Here is a 16663-nt window from a genome sequence, read left to right as displayed (position 1 = left end):
GGTGACCAGAATAGTTGCAACCTAGCCGGCGTGTCACTCTCGTGGGATGCTGAATATCTTATGATAATGAGGCGTCTATGCTAATGAGCCGCGTGCCCGGACCGCGCTCTTCCCCGCCCCTTTCTCCATCGCAGTACCCAATCAGAGGCCGCAGAGCGGTGAGCAGAGCTCACGCTATCTGGCCATTGGCCAATCCGGTCCTGCCGGTGGCCGAGCTGACAGTCAGGTTTGCTCTAGTCTGATGTGACGTCATGGGGCAGGTGGGCCCGCGTCAGACGCCAGTGTCGTCCCCCTGTGCAGTACAGGCGGGTCTGTCAGCCGAGGACGGCTGGAGCGACCGGGTGCAGCATCACCTCGCTTCCTAGAACCTGCCTGACAAAGTGTTTCATCATGAAACGTGTTTTTATCTGTGTTCCATTTTCTTAATACACCAGTACCATTATGTACCCGAAAGGAATGTGCTGTGAACTATGCATTTAAAAGTATTCGTCAGGATATTTTCGTGGTGTGATAACGAGTGTTTAACATTCTGCCTTTATCAGATTCGTGTTCCTTGTGTATTTCGTCCATACTTTTATCTAGTCTCTCCGTGTGTGAATGGTTGCTATTGAATCATCTTTACTAGGATCAGAACATAATGCTTTTTTATAATATGTACTGCCTTACAACCGGTCCTGCAGTTAAGCCTAATTATTTTCTCAATTAAATATTCGTCATGTTCTATGGGTGAAGTGCGATTTCAGGTTTCTCTAAAAATTGTACAGGTACTCTGAAACCCCCCCACTGTTTCAGAACAGAAAAGAGTTGGAAAAGAACTAATTAATCAACGATCAATTCAGCAGAACTGTAACAAAAACGGGGCAAGGCATTCCTGAGGCAGATTTCTGGGGACACCTGAGAAACGAAGGGAAACCTTCAACCCCAAGCCTGGAAGTGTGTCAAGTCTTCACGGTCGGTGTACTCAGTCGATCTGCTGACCCATAGTTCAGCTTCTTCTATAATCTAATCACACTTTAATTTAGAAGACCACACATTGATTTTCGATCTTAACTGGAGTCCTTGTGGAGAGAACCTGAGAGTTGTTCACAAAAGAGAGCATGCCATTTGTTAGTAGCTAATTGATCCCAGAATTGATCCCCATCCTGCCACTTCTTGAAACACACTCCACCAACCTTAAGTATTAAGATGTGCCTAGGACACAACACTGTATTCAAACAAGACGAACAGTACTTTTAACAGGTCCCCTCAGAGGGCTCTCAGTTCAAGAGAAGTTCTAGTGCACTGTACAATTTTAACGTTACATCCCTTGATTAAAAGTCTGCACATTTTACTATGCTTCTCAACACTGTTTGCCTTTATTGCTTCTCCACGTTTAACACTGGTTTCCTTCTCGAATGGGGGAGAGAAAAGCATTAGCAAAAAGTAGAACATAATGAAAAAAAGTCTACTTTCCAGATAGCACAAACTATCCTTTAGAGCTGACTGATGGAAATTAGATCAACATCACCTTTAATAATCTAACTACAGTATCCACTAAATGTTGAATAATTAAAGCAGACTATATGAAATTACAGGCAAATGTCAATGGATTAATTTACACATCTTGAATCTAATGTAGTTAATCTAATAAGAGCCACAGGCTTAAACATCTGACCCCATTATTCCCCACAACACAGAAAACCCTGACTAAAAAGTAAATACAGTATATTAAAGGATACAATTTTAGTTTTTTGTTAAAGATCAGTGAGCATATAATTCATATTTCCATGTGTATCTAGGGACACTTATAATGCATATAAAGCTTTATGTATAAATAGTTTAACTGCTATTATGCAAAAAAGGTAATTAAATAAATTATGTAGCTCTAAATGACAGCTTTATTTGCAGGCACTGAATCAAAGTTCAAATATACAAGACAGGCTCGTCTTTACAAGTAATGGTTAAACATTGATTCGTATTTTTCTTGTTTCCCTGATGTGGTCTTTGGTTCTCCATTTTGCTTGATAAACTCCTATAAACAGAAAAGAAAACTTGAAAAATGAAAAAAAACATATACTGGTTTTTAAAAAAATAATATTTTTAGAATGCTACTGATTTGTGAATCATGCCTATCATCACAAGAAAAAGAAATGAAAGAGGAAAGAGCTAATATCCTGATGTGATCAGCCATTGTCAAGAAGGTAAAAGTGAGTTTGCATTTTCTTGTAGGACGTGTGGGTATTTTTTCAAGAAAATCATCTGAGAGGCATACGTTCTTTACAGCACTACATGTTAGTGTTAATCAATACCACTCTGAGATGGCAGTAATTAGAAGGGCAGTAAACATTTTAAACTTGTAACTCTAGACATTGGTATTGTAGCACTGGACAGAGGAGCAAAACTGCCCATTTCAGCCTTAGAATACTGCATTTTGTGTAAAAAAACTGTTTTTAAACGTATACTGTAGCTTACTTAGAGCTAGGTTTTTGAGTTGGACATTATATCTGGTGATGAAGTAAGAGGTTTTTGTTCTATGTTACTGAAAGTTTAATTTAAGTATAACTGATAAAGTTGACTGGGATTCATTTATGATAATTTCTCATCAGCTAAAATCCAATGCATTGCACATGAGGGCAAGGTGAAATTACTTAACATCTTCATTTTTCAGAGTGCCTCAATTATAAACTCACATTGTCGGCAGCCATATTACCCTGCAACTCACAACTGGCAACCCACTCAAGCTACGCAGGTGTGAGCCTGGTCAGTACCTGGATAGGAGACCTCCTGGGAAAAACTAAGGCTGCTGCTGGAAGAGGTGTTCGGGGGACCAGTGGGAGCACTTACTCTGCAGTCTGTGTTTGTCCTAATGGCCCAGTGTAGTGACGGGGATTTTTTACTGTAAAAAGGCGCTGTCTTTCAGATTAGTTGTAAAACCAAGGTCCTATCTCTGTGGTCATTAAAAATCCCATGGTGTTTCTCGAAAAGAGCAGGGGTGTAACCCTGTCATCCTGGCCAAATTTCCCATTGGCCTTTACCAATCATGGCTTCCTAACAATGCCAATCTATGAATTGGCTTTATCACTCTGTTCTCCTCCCCACTAATAGCTGATGAGTTGGGAGCGTACTGGCACACTATGGCTGCTGTCGCAACATCCAGGTGGGTGCTGCACACTGGTGGGGGTGGAGAGGAGTCCCCATTACCTGTAAAGCGCTTTGAGTGAAGTGTCCAGAAGTGTAAGGAAGTGTAATCATTATAACACTCAGATGCGGAGAACTTTGCTAAACCCGTTGCTGTTATTACCTCCAGTTCCTCTAGCGTGGCTGTGCCTTCCTCCACCATACTGCCAATTCCACTGCTGAAGCTCAGGTAGCGTTGCTGGACAACAGATACAAAGAACACACTCAAATGTCACAGTTATGGAGAGTTATAGTACATAATGTGTTTCAAGGAACATAAAAACCTGTAACCAAGTTTGACCTGATCCGTCACTGAGCTGAGCTGTTTAGCTACGGTATTAGATCCCCTTTGTTCCAGAAACCATGAGCTTGTGGCTCCAGCGGGTCTCATCTCCTCCCATCTGTGACCACTCTGTCCCGCTCTGAAACCTGCACTCATCCCCAACAGCAGTCCACCCACTCCTCATATGATTTCTCAGATATTCAAAATAATTAAAAGAAATAAATATAACTTTCATCTCTGCCTTTACAAACAATAAAGATTGTCTTTTATAAAGGACTTTACCATGCATTACGTAACACACTGCATAGAGAAGAGTTCTGGGGCTCGTAGATCGTGCCACCATCGCAAGTGCTTGTTTCAGGGTGCCAGCTGAATCCTAAAAAGTCTCGATGTGACTCGCTCAAGTCTAGGCTACAACAGAACCTGGCTGTGATGACCCACAGTGGGCTGAGCCTCCTGGGACTGGCAGGGCTCGAGTCTGCCAGGGCAAGCCCAGCAGACTACCCAACCTTCCAAGCGGCAGTGAGGTTGTAGTGACACCTGGGAGAGACTCATCGATCAACGAAGCCCTGTTCTGTCCAGGACTGGTGCTGGACCTCAGCACTGTGAAGCAGACTTGCGCCTCCCCATCCCGCTCACCGCAACAATCACGCGAGCACAATTTCCCTCCAGGGGGGTGGGGCTGCCCTGAATCTCAAATCTCCAGTGCAGAAAGAGGCAACGGGCACACAGTACCTGCAGCATCTTAGCAATCACGCCCTCCTCAAAGATCTGCACTGCGCTCCTCAGACCCCGGGCGAAGGTGTCCATGGCACCCACGTGTGCAATAAACAGATCCTCCAGGTCCGTAGACTCTCGCCGTACTTTGGCGTCGAAGTTCAGCCCCCCAGGCTGCAGGCCCCCTTGTTCGATTACACACTGGAGAACACCACAGACACGCAGCTGGTGGTTTATACTGTATACGTCAAGCAAGGTTGTATGTTTATTTTTTTTCTGTTTGGAAACTTGTACTGAAACAGAATCAAAGCTAAAGTGTGAATGAAGTTGTCTCTGTTGAACTCCCTCTCTTAGGTCCCTGATTTCTGATTTGGATTCTAACACTCATTATCAGTCAGGCAGTGCTTGATATGCCTTGTCTCCAAGTAAATAATGGGTACCACAATATCTCTTAACGACAGACAGAAAGGCCACATACATGTAAACGTAACACAAGCAGTGGACTGCCATTCCTCACCTTCATCACCATAGTGGTGTTCTTGATGTCCATAGGGAACTGGTCTGTGTCCCAACCCAAATCAGGAGACCCAGTATTAGAGTCCACTGAGCCAAGCATATCAAACCTACAAATGCAGGCAACAGTTTCTATGACAACCACTTCAGCTAAACCTGGTAAAGCAGGCATGTTACATAAGCCTCCTGCTCCTTTTACAGCAAAAAAAACTTACTAGAGCTCTTCCTTATTTACCGATTCCCCGTTTTTGTGATGTATCTCACAAAACAGCTTCTAATGCAAACATCTAGTTGTGAGCATTCAAACTCATCACAGAAAGGAGTCAACAAAAAATGAAAAAATAAAAATAGAGTATGCCTCTGACCACAGCGCAGTGGATGGTTCGATTAACGAACACAGCAAACAGGCACACAACAAAACAGGCACATAGAATTCTCCTGTGGGTTTCCAAAGCCCGATGGTGTAAGATAGCACAAGAAATATTTTAAGAGTACCCGACTGAGGGAGAAAACACTGCTCCACTTACGCTGAAGCCATAATGATGTCATGCTCGTAAGAATGTCCTGCCAAAGTGGTGTGATTCGGCTCAATATTTAACTTGAAGTAGCTGTCAAGCTTAAAATGCTTCAGGAATCCTATAACGCTCATGGCATCTAGGAGCAGCAGACAAAAGATGACAAATCACAGATTAAAAATAATCAGAGAATCAGTTTTGACCTGCTACATTGGTCCAATTAGCCTCCTTTATTACAACGCTGAAAAAGTGGTTAAACTTAGTTCTGAATATCTGTGTGTGAAATGAAGTAAGGCACATGATCATTCAGTACAGCAATTCCACCTGCTTGCTTGCAATGAGACCAGCTGTCTCTCATGCTTCCCTTTAATTCTTAGAGGACACGAGGCAGGACTTCACCCAACTGGGATGAATGTCCACAGCAGGGTGCAGACACTCAGACACACATTCACTCACACAGAAACACGATTCAGACAACTTCAGTTAACTTGGACAGTGTGACTTTGGACTGTGGCAGGAAACCAGAGCACCCCGAGAAAGCCCCTGGGGAGAGAGGGGAACATGGAGCAAGCTACACACAGATAGCATCGCCGTGCGCAATCGAACCCAGGATGCAAGCGCTGTGAGGCAGCAGAATTAACAGCTATGCCCACTGTGCCACAACACCAGAAATTCTGCAAAAGAAAACACAATGCCTAGGATCTAAGTGCCAAAAATATCTGCAGTCAAGCAGCATGCACTGACGAACAAGCTCTGCTTCGTGACCTAAAACCTTGATGCAAAGCACAAGCTGTTTTCTTACCGTAATCATATTGATGTTTGCACGGCTCTTTAGGCTTGGGCTCGATAAGAAACTGGCACTTCAGGCCAATCTTCTCTTTGTACGCTGCCCAGAATTGAAATAGGTAAAGATATGCGATCAGTCTAGTTAAGTGTCTCTACCCCTGCTGAACAATCTTTGAATGGGTCACTCACCGATGGCCATTCTGAAAAAGTTCGCCATGTGCTTTAATTCTGCAGCTACATCAGTGTTGTGAGGAGAAAGGTAGCCCTCCCTGCCACCCCAGAACACTGCAAAATTAACCATGGAGACATACTGTAGGTATTCACAGAATGATGTTCTTCTTATTTCATTACACAATTAATTTTGTTTCATGTGGCACTCCAAACAACCATTTGTTTTTCCTGCACATGATGAAATCTTATAATCAACACGCAAATTACATTTTAAAAATTCACATTAGAAGTCTTATACATATTTTCACCAATATATCGATCCAATATTTCAATTCAAAGAGAAAAAAATACTTGAACATTTTCGGCTGCAATACAATATGTTCAACATATATAGCCTGTAAACCAATGTTTTCTGTAACATTTTCTTATGAATACTGTCATTTTAAAAATAATGATGCTTTGCAAAGACATGCTCTACAACATGAGGAGAAATAGGTGTTGAAATTTTGATTAGCATGGACATCTGGACCGTATTTGTTTTCTTGCATGACCTTGACTGTCTTTACTAACAGCTTTAGTGTGGTCACCTGAGAAGCAGTCCTTACCAAAGTTCTCTGCTCCCAGTTTCTTGGCTATTTCCAGTCCTTTCTTCAGCTGGGCCCCAGCATAGGCGACCACATGGGCATCAGGGTTAGTGGCTGCTCCATTCATGTATCTGTTCTATTAAAAGGGAAGATATCTGAAATGCCATCTCACGCCTGATTTAAGCAGACTTTTACTACCTTCATGTTTAGCTACAAAGATCAATTATTTAGTCACCCAGTATCGCATAACTTGAGTGAATACAGACAATTTTCATAACTCACAAATCGTCTACTGCTTTAAGGACATAAAGTCCTGAAAATCTGTTCTGCTCTAGTTATATACTGTATAAATCACACCTATTGTCTTATCTATTGATACATACATGATATACAGTATATTTTTTTCTGTTAAAATCTTACCTTTATGCCTACAAAGCTTTCAGAACAACACAGGTTTGGCTACAGCTATGCACATATCACTTTACAATAACGAAGGAGCAGACATATCACAGAAGGGTTTGTAGGCTTTTATTCTAAGAACATCTGCAGATTTTTCCTAAGAAATACCTTTTCTATCATTTGTGTTGTAGGAAAAGCACAAGAAATTGATGTTCTGCAAAAAGCAACAGTGTTGGATAAACCTCTAACCTGATCTGTTACTGACGTTTTCGATTTCATGTCTTTTTTATTCTTATTATACAAGAACGAAAAAAGTAAGGCCATTATTGATCGTCTCAGTTCTCTCATTAAGAAACTTTTAGGCCATAAAAAATGTCCACAATACTGTCAATCAGTAAAATCATGCATTCATGAGGACTGATCTCAAATGTTTCTGCTTGCGATACAGAGCTGAGAGTTGACCTGGGGTGAGCGAAGAGGTTACAGGTGGCCCAGAGGACTTTGATCCCAGTTTTCCTCTGGAGCTGCAGGGCCAGGTCAGTGATCACATCCAGATTCCTGTTAGTCTCCTCCAGTGTGCCGCCTTCTGGGGCCAAGTCTCTGTCAGAGGCAGAAAAGCACAATTTCAATCTACAGACAGATGCAGGAGAGTACGACACTCCTGATGTTTACACAAGCATGTGTGTCTGCTGCCAGTCCAACAAAACCTTCTCATTTATAATTGACTCAACAAGCATCAGTAAGTCTGGTTACTCATTGGAACCACTACTGAGCTCACTTTAAAAAGCCACCTTCATAATATTTTTCAATTCCAGAAGAGTTAAATAAAATGGATTACTAACACAAAATAACAAGGAGCATGCTAAGGGTTGTCCATATTTTAAAAATTCAACTTAAACATAGAACGACAAGAACATTAACAATAATTGCAGATGTATACCCAAGACTTTTTGAAATTTGCACATTTGTAAAGGGAATATCAATATTTTTATAAAAGATCAATATAAACATTTATTTTATTATTCAATAAATGGTCACAGAAGCCAACACTAAAGGTTGAATTATACCTGTCATGGAAGGTGTAATACTTTACCTGGAGGAAAAAGGAAAAAAATACCATTAAAACTTAAATTCACAGGTTTACTATGAATTAATGAAAAGAATTTCTTAAAAAATGAAAAATGACTAATTTTAATAATAAAAATGTCAATTTAAACACATGAAATCTGTTCTATTACGTTTTCTGAAAGGACAAAATTGTAGATATTTTCATATCTGTCGGACACAATTTTCACTTTTAGGCCAAATGGTTATTTTTACAGCTTTGTAGAAACAAAAAGAAACAACTAAACTACTTCTATTACCAAAAAAGTATTGTGGCAGGTTGACCTGCAAGAGTTCAGTAATGACCTAGGACCTACCACTAGAGGGCTCCTAATCAGTCTCAAGCCTGGCTCACCTGTCAATAGGTTCACCTGTGTTGTATAATTGTTCTATTTTTGGAATGGAACTCAGATTTCTCACACAGGGTTTAGTCAGCATGACCTGTGTGATCGTAAAGGCGTGGCACTGAAGAGATTTTGCTTACTGACGTTTTATGTACTCTAAACCTCTGTTTTGTATGGAGACTTAATGAAGGACCTTTACAGGTCATTGATGGAAGATTTGATTAAGCTGCTGAAGGAAGGATCCCTGTGCCCATTCCACACAGCCCGGTAAGTTCTGGGGTTGGAGCCGGGGCTCAGCAGTCTGATGGGACCCAGCCTATTGGTGTAAGAGTGGGATCAAGCAGGCCTCCAGGCCATCGATTTTGACCACACCACTGTCCCGCTGGGGGTGGTGCAGGTGGTGTGAAGAACCCATTCACCCCTGGACCCCCTGTATCAAGAGGGAACCCAACTGGTTTGACAGCAGGGGGAACTTCAGACACGCCTGGCACCATTTGTACTCTGACCTGCACACCCTCCTGCTCCAGGAAATAAATACCTGTGGCAGGAAAGGAGTGCACCACATCACCCACATCAGAAGAGCCTGAAGTGGTACCTAAGGTAATTATCTTCATCACTGTTCGATGTGTTTTATATGCAAAGGTCCCCCTGTGTTATGCAGCTACAAGCAAGGATCCCCAACAGTATCATGTTGGATGTGCACCTTGGGATATTTTTCATGGACAGGTGCTTTAAATAACAAAGATTCGACCATTGGTACCAACTGCAAATATGTGCTGCTGGTGACATGAATGATCTTGCAACCAGATGAAAAGTCTTAACCATTGAATTTTTCAGAATTCCACGTCTGTGTGGACTTACACCCAATTTTGTGAAGAATTCAAAAGCTGCATGCATTCTTCTCTTAGCTGTTTCCATTGAGTTTTTTCCATCGTCCCAAGGCCTCTTCAGTGTGGGAAATCCAAAGGGATCAGCTCCTGAAATCCATAAGAAAACATTCCTTTTAATTGAGGAAGCCACAGTGAGCACAATAAATTTATGAAACTGTATATATTACCTATATATGCAGCACTGTGACTGTATAAACACTTATTTCAAAAACACTGATTAATCAGGAAAAGAAGAATAGCTTTTCAGGCTGTGAGGGTAATGGCAGGTTCAGGCAAGATGGCAGCTCTGACCTGAACTACATTCCCCAGAATGCTGTGGGGTCCAGCTGCCTTCAGTCACCTGAAGACTGCTGGTCAGATCATGGTTGAAAGACCAGGCAGCCAAGGCCTCCAGGAGAAGAGAGGAAACAGAAAGCAAACCCTCTGTGGAACTGACTCTGTGTTTTTGGCAAATGTCTCACAAAGAGGCTTAGGTTTTGAGAGTAATTGTAACTAGAGTTATACTAGAGGGGCGTTGAAGAAACTGAGTTATGATTCTGAAGCTTTTGTTTTGTTTTATTTTATTTTGCTTGTGAGGTTTTAGTTCTCCCTCACCACTGTAACTTTAAAAAGCACTAGTTTTGTACCTTACATCTGCATTTGTGTCCGTCTTCCAGGGACGGGACCCACCTATTAAAATATCACTTGCTACTCTAACCCTAACCCCCCAGGTGTGTCAAGATAATATCAATACTTGCCTTGTCTTGCTCTCAAAACTTCAAGACTCTAGTAGCCTATTCTCATATCCAACACACACCAAACCAACACCTGTGTTAGGGACAGGAGGGTCACTTGGTGCAGTGGAAGATGGATTTCACTATCTGCATTCCTTCCTTGACAGAGTTGTGTAGAGAAGTCACAGCAACGTTCAGTGAAATAAGTTTTAATTTGTGACAAACAAAATGCCACAGAGAAGGCTCACAAGGTTTATAACCCACAATTCCTCCTCTAAGCAGTGTCAGAGAGAGTTTTCTAGTCCATGCATAGCCATCGTCACCCTATGTTATTACCATGAATGGGTGTTTATGAGTGAAACTTTACCAATCATACTGAGATCATAGAAAATATTTTCACTTATGGCCCAGTGGCTATTCCTGATAATGTTATCTCCATCCTTCCGCTACTTCTAAAATGTCAGCAGGAATCAGTTTAAAATGTACTCAATCCAGGTGAGACGAATGAGCCTGGCCCAGGGTCAGAGGTGAACATTTCTCTGCTAAGTCCACTGGCAGTCTGATGACTCACTAACATCATCAGCTACACAGCTACAGTACATGCCATCTATATTGTCTGGAAGTGGAGCTGTTTAAAGGTCTTACCAGTTCCACAGAAAGAATGCCAGTAACAGACAGAGAACCTCAGCCAGTCTTCCATTGTTCTCCCAAGTAGGACCTATACAGCAAAAATGTAGTCTTGTTTATTAAATACCATCATTAACAGATTAGATATTGTGAAAGCACATTAAAGACAATCAACAACTGAGCTAGAACTATGAAAAGAATGCATCATACAGCATATTCAAAAGAATTATTTTGACTACAAATAGCCTACAAAAATATGTTTGCCAAGTTGTTATAGAAGCTAAAATGTGTGCAGTATTGACATGTCATCCTATAAGGACAAGCTCAGATATCGTAATGAACATGCAGTTTGGTCAAAGACCTGTCATTTACAAGTAAATAAAATGCGCTTCAAATGTCAAACTGAAGATATTAAAGGATTCCATAAATGTCATCAGAGTAACGAGAAAGAGTTAAACAAATGCTGAGTGTTCTAACCTTCTTCCACGACTTTAACCCTCCAGCCCTCCAGAAGGTACTTCCACCTGGAAGGATGTGCTCTTAAAAAAATGTGCTCTATGTTGGAAAGCATAGACAGTGCAGGCCTGGCTGAGGGTTTGAATTCAAGGTAAGGAGCTCAAGTAGCTCAATCTGGTTAACAAGAGCCAGCTTCATAAATGAGTTGCTTTAAACTTGATGTGATGTCCCTCTCACTCAAGGTGTTCTACAGGAGCTGTTCGGGGACATTTTATTATTTATATGCCAGCTCGCTGTCAAATTATTCAAAAACATGGACTTGGGTTTCACCGCTGTTCTGATGATGATGCTCTAATTTATTTGCAGAACATATCAAACGCCCCTTCTACAGTTTGTGCATGTCACAGACGCCTGTCTGACAGTAAGGTAACCTTCTTAGTTTAAGCAGATACAGACTGACGCTATGCACATAGGCTTCTAACAACTTGGCAAACGTAATGACTTCGGTGTTGTTGTCGATGGTGCTGAAATAAAATCCTAGGCTTAAGGTAGAAACATTATTGTTACTTTTTGCCTTGTGATTTGAAGTTTGTGTTACGAATGTCACAGTGGTATCCTTTTCCAAGCAGATAACTTTGCTTGGTAAACGGTCTTATGCAGATGCTGAAATACTGGTGCATCTCTTTTTCCCATTAAGACGAAACTAATGTGACACATTTCCTAACCAAAACCACTCTGCATATAACTTCATTCCTGTATAAAAAACACTGGATCCCTGTAAAATATACAATGGATTTCAAGGTCACTGAATACTCTGGTTTCTTAAGGGCTTCATTTTGTTTTAGTTCTGTCTGCCTTGTTCATACAATCCTATACCAATCTTGCCAATTAGCAGGAGCCAACTGTACAGGAGTCGCCTTGAATGTTGCAATTATTATATTGGAGTCAATATACTGTACATGCAAGTGGAATACTTTATCTGGGCTGCACTGGGGAAAATTCCAGTCATCTTTGTTGATATATATTGTAAAGTATCAAATCAAATCTAATTGAATGCACTAGAACATATATGGGCATGTTCTTGCTGGTACAGTATGTCCTTATGGAAACGACTGCACTTTAAAGTTTATGTGATGCCAACAAAGACTTGTTTAAACAAGGAAAAGATTAAAACATTTCATTAAGACCATGCCACGCAGCTGTGAATCCATTTTAATGAGCGCATAGTATGTGTGAAATACATAATGGTCAGTTTTTCAACAAGCTGAATTTAAATTTCCCATTTAAACACTGTAATATGCATGAACATTGTAAAATGGAGCTTTTGTCACCAGTAGGTCTGAAGCTATTATGTTATCTTAAGAATCAAAAGAAAACCAGTCTACTAGCACTAAGAGAAATCACTGGAACAGTTTTGTCAGTAAAGAACTTCTGGATCAAGCTACTGGATCTAAAAAACTGCCAACATAAAACTCACCTCTTCTGCATTGTAGTACTTGAAGCACAAAACATTTCCTGCTCCTCCATCAGGCACATAGGGAATTTTAGAAATACCTGGTAAGAAGTAAGATAGACACTGGTCCTTTATTTAATTTAGCAGTTTAAAATGGACTGAATTAAAATTATTTTTGCTGGTATTGTTTCAATATGATAGTACGGTAGCCAAGACTTTTTTTTTTTCAGAGATTGTTTTTGTTTAGTTCAGGAAGATAGTTTATTTAAAATTACCATAGTATGATAGAGATACACATGCCATAACTATTACCACCCAATAACTTACAAAAATACCCACTTATCTTAGTATTCAATTTCTACTCCTGTTTAATATCACCTCCTATTATTTTAAAAATATCATAACAACATGACCACCTATGAAATGCATAAGAGAGTGGGAGTTTAATTATAAAACAAGCTCTTAATAGTCAATATTTTCATTAGTTATCATTGCAATTATGGTTAAAATGAGGGTAGGCATTTTCAAAGACAGTAGATTTTTTACCTATCACATAAATATAAAACAAAAAAAATGTCCCAACATTTTGACACAATTATTTTGCCTTCAGCAGCTCTGCAATGATTAGATTCCGCTACAGTATATACATCTTACGTTTTTAGTTAAAGTGAAACCATAATATGGAGTTGTGAAACTGCAGTTTGAGAGGAGGATGACCAGTAATCTTGCACTTCTGCTCTCTTGTGTATATACATACTCGCCTCTTGTGCACAACACGCACAGACTGTATCTTCTCTTGTCCCCTCCCTACACAACTGCTTCACTCTTGCAGCTGTCTCCCTGGGTCATTCCCTCCCTGGGTCATTTCCTGGCAAGTGAGGAGCTTGGAACATCCTGACCTTACAGCCAGGGCTGCTATTTCCTCAGCCAGGAGAGTTAATGCCAAACACTAAAACTTCAAGAACGGAGCCCTTTATATCTGTCATCTCATCGCATAAAATCTAATTTGACCACACTACTAAATTGACTTTCGGCGTCTTGGTTACTAAGAAGCATCTTTAGTTTCGTTGACACTAAAGCAAGGAAATGTTCATGTTTTTGATCATCTGGAAAACTACAGAGCACTGGAGCCACACACGAACTCTTAGATAAACACTTCACTGCATTACAGCTCTTTCTTATCATTGTCTTTTCCAAAGTTATGAACTCTGTGGTGCTTAAAGAGTAAATGCCTAAGGCGCCACCACATACAAAAATGTGACAGAAATGAGACACAGATCAGGTATTTTGGTAAGGTAAAAGTGAACACACTGAGCAGTCAGACTTGGCTGTACGTGTCTTACTCTCAACAAATCCAAAAGCAGCTTCTGGAAATGAAGTTTTTTTAAGGCAAAAAGCATTCAAGCCAATTCAAAGCAAAGTGCAAGCGAGTAGAACATGACCCTATTTATTTATATTTGAACTGTTAGGTTGTTGAATATGCAGCTCTTAAGATACAAATTTGCCATTGTTCGTGATAGTTATTCATGCACATCCTGGACAGGTAAAACCCTCAGGAGGGCCCTTCGTACTGAGAAGACAAATCTGATTTAAATGTGGTGACAATGGCATTTGTCCTCGGCACCTGGTATTTCTGCATGGGGAAAAATAGGAGAAAAATACACAGAGCACTTCTCCACTCCCAGTAACAGATCTAGGGTAAATTTGACATTTTTAAAACTTTTTTAAGTTGCGAACAACCTTAATTGTATCTACAGAGTACTACCAGTTACGAAAAAGTTACACAGACGCGTACAGTATTTTTATATCCGTAGTGCCGTACGGTCATTCATTCCTAAATACTTTTCACTGTCAGAGTAACACCCCAAGTAGTATTTTTTTAATACAATAGAGGCCTACGCCTACGTCGCCCCTTGAGCTTGTCATTATTAGTATCTTTATTAGTACTTTGTGTAATTCATAAAGGCCACCAAATAAAAACACACGATACAGATCGTGTACAGTCTTTCGGACGTGAGAGCGAAGACGATTTCCTTTTCACTTTGTCACGTCAGCGTTTCTCGATTGCTTTGATGCGTAGTGCACGCCCAGTTAATTAAACACGATAAGAAGCACAATTCTTACTGTTACACTGTTACCTACCACGAAAATACTCGACATCTGCCATATTTCTGTCTTTTGCAGTGAAGGGTGGTTTCGGAAAGTCCTTGACTCCTGTCGAGGGTTACTGATTACCAAGTGGGACTATGCAAAGCACGCCTTACACTACAGGTTACTGCCACATGGTGTCACCCTACAACCATGTGTCCGTTTTGTATCTGCGAAAAAAATCAAATTCCCCACATTTTTACAACCTATAATAATAATAATTTCTTACACTTATATAGCGCTTTTCTGGACAATCCACTCACCGGACTCCCCTCCATCACCACCAATGTGCAGCATCCACCTTGATGATGATAATAACTTTTAACTAAAACTTCTAACTGTCGTAACTCTATTTAGACATAATTTTACAAGTTACAGCTGTAAAGAATAAACAACTATATTACACAGTACGAGCCACAATTACCAGGCCAGCTCAAAAAAATATACACGACATATGGACTTTATCGGTGTTATCTTCCAGTAATATTAGAAAAAGACAGCCACGCTTAGAGTACTTCTCCTTTGACAGGTTAGGGCCTGCCAGTTAGTGTCTGTAGAGTTCCCTCTTCTCTATCCTGAACACTGCTTCTCTCCCATAGTACACCCTGTGTATTCCCGTGGCATGGAGCACGTTTTGAAACCCATATGCTGTAGTTTTAAGGGCTTCCGAAGCCGCGCTTTACAATTCTTTTCAATGCTCAGCATTTCTGATGTAGAAAAACCTCAGTTGTGTTTCATTTAGAGGCTGCGTTTCCACCATCCCGCTACTGACAGTTTTCATGAAACGACTGTACCATATATCCTTTTATTATATAGTTTCCCCCCTCGAAATCACATTAAGGAATTTGTATTTTAATTTTTAAAACGAGCTACCTGGCGTTATCTGTACATTAGGAAATGTGTTTTGCTCACATAGATCTAGCTAGGATACTGTTTCCAACAACTTGATTTTCTTGCAAGAAACTCCACCTTTCCATAACCGTTTTTACAGCAAACCATTTATCAACACACAGTGCCATCTAAAAAAATGCGGAGTACTGAAGATGACTTTCTGCAAGACGTGCACTTTGCATTTAAAGCATTTTTCCTGCAGAACTGCGGTTTTCTCTTTGGTTCAGCTGAGTTTTTGCATTATTGTCGTTTCCCCACCGCTGCCCTGAGAATAAACTGTTTTCTGCTGATGGGTGGATGAAAGCGTGTTTCCTAGGCAGTGAAGGGCTGTTAGACCTGGACAGAAACCATTCATAGCAAAGCCTCCTCCTTCCTCATCTGCTTCGAGATACCGTTTCTGCTGGGAAAAAAAAAAACAGATTTAAAATGCTTAACCCCTTTCTTCAGCACACACCCACACTAACACTTTTTGCACACAATAGTTTGCGCTCCTCTTTTTCTTGACTGCTTCACGAAACACTGTGAAGCTGGATTGATCCCTCCGGGTTTCACGACTTTTCATTTCACCTTCAGTGTAGGTGCTAACTGGCACCCTACACCACCCCGGCAGACATTCTTAGAGAATTTCTTTCCTCCTAAAAAGGTGTTTTCTGGTGCAATTAAAAACAAAACGCTGCAATGCAGGAATTATATTGGAGGGGAGACCTCCCGGGAAAGCGAAGGTTGATGCTGGAAGAGGTATTAGTGCGGCCAGCAGGGGGCGCTCACCCTCCTGTCTGTGTGGGTCCTAATGCCCCAGTATAGTGACGGGGAAACTGTACTGTAAACAAAACGTTGCCCTCCTTTGGATGAAACGTAAAACCGAGGTCCTGACACTCTTCGGTCATTAAATATCCCAGGGTGCTTCATGAAA

At 40.8% G+C, this 16663-nt stretch overlaps 1 protein-coding gene across 1 annotated transcript; it reads right to left on the bottom strand.

Moving 5' to 3' along the window:
- Window positions 1–1902: 1902 nt before the first annotated feature.
- On the bottom strand, window positions 1903–14894 carry LOC148822987 (uncharacterized). Its single transcript, XM_088929682.1, has 14 exons — window positions 14854–14894; window positions 12736–12812; window positions 10821–10893; window positions 9434–9549; window positions 8192–8217; window positions 7587–7724; window positions 6747–6856; window positions 6160–6255; window positions 5987–6070; window positions 5197–5323; window positions 4674–4779; window positions 4175–4357; window positions 3281–3355; window positions 1903–2011 (listed from the first exon to the last, which is right to left on the bottom strand). The coding sequence occupies exons 1-14, from the start codon at window positions 14876–14878 to the stop codon at window positions 1928–1930; spliced, it is 1320 nt and encodes a 439-aa protein (XP_088785808.1). The 5' UTR covers window positions 14879–14894; the 3' UTR covers window positions 1903–1927.
- Between the last annotated feature and the right edge of the window lie 1769 nt (window positions 14895–16663).

Source organism: Atractosteus spatula, chromosome 12 (assembly GCF_055471065.1).
Source record: "Atractosteus spatula isolate fAtrSpa1 chromosome 12, fAtrSpa1.hap1, whole genome shotgun sequence".
In the NCBI taxonomy this organism is placed as follows: Eukaryota; Metazoa; Chordata; class Actinopteri; order Semionotiformes; family Lepisosteidae; genus Atractosteus; species Atractosteus spatula.
The sequence above is the reverse complement of the archived record's forward strand: the minus strand, read 5'-3'. Positions and strand labels throughout refer to the sequence as shown.

What these genes read in the sequence shown, in the direction of transcription:
- LOC148822987 (XM_088929682.1), bottom strand. Translation starts at nt 14,878, where the DNA reads ATGGCAGATGTCGAGTATTTTCGTG. An exon ending in AGTACTACAATGCAGAAGAG is followed by an intron (nt 10,894 to 12,735) that starts GTGAGTTTTATG and finishes TTTGCTGTATAG; the next exon opens with GTCCTACTTGGGAGAACAAT. An exon ending in CTTTTTCAGAATGGCCATCG is followed by an intron (nt 6,071 to 6,159) that starts GTGAGTGACCCA and finishes AATTCTGGGCAG; the next exon opens with CGTACAAAGAGAAGATTGGC.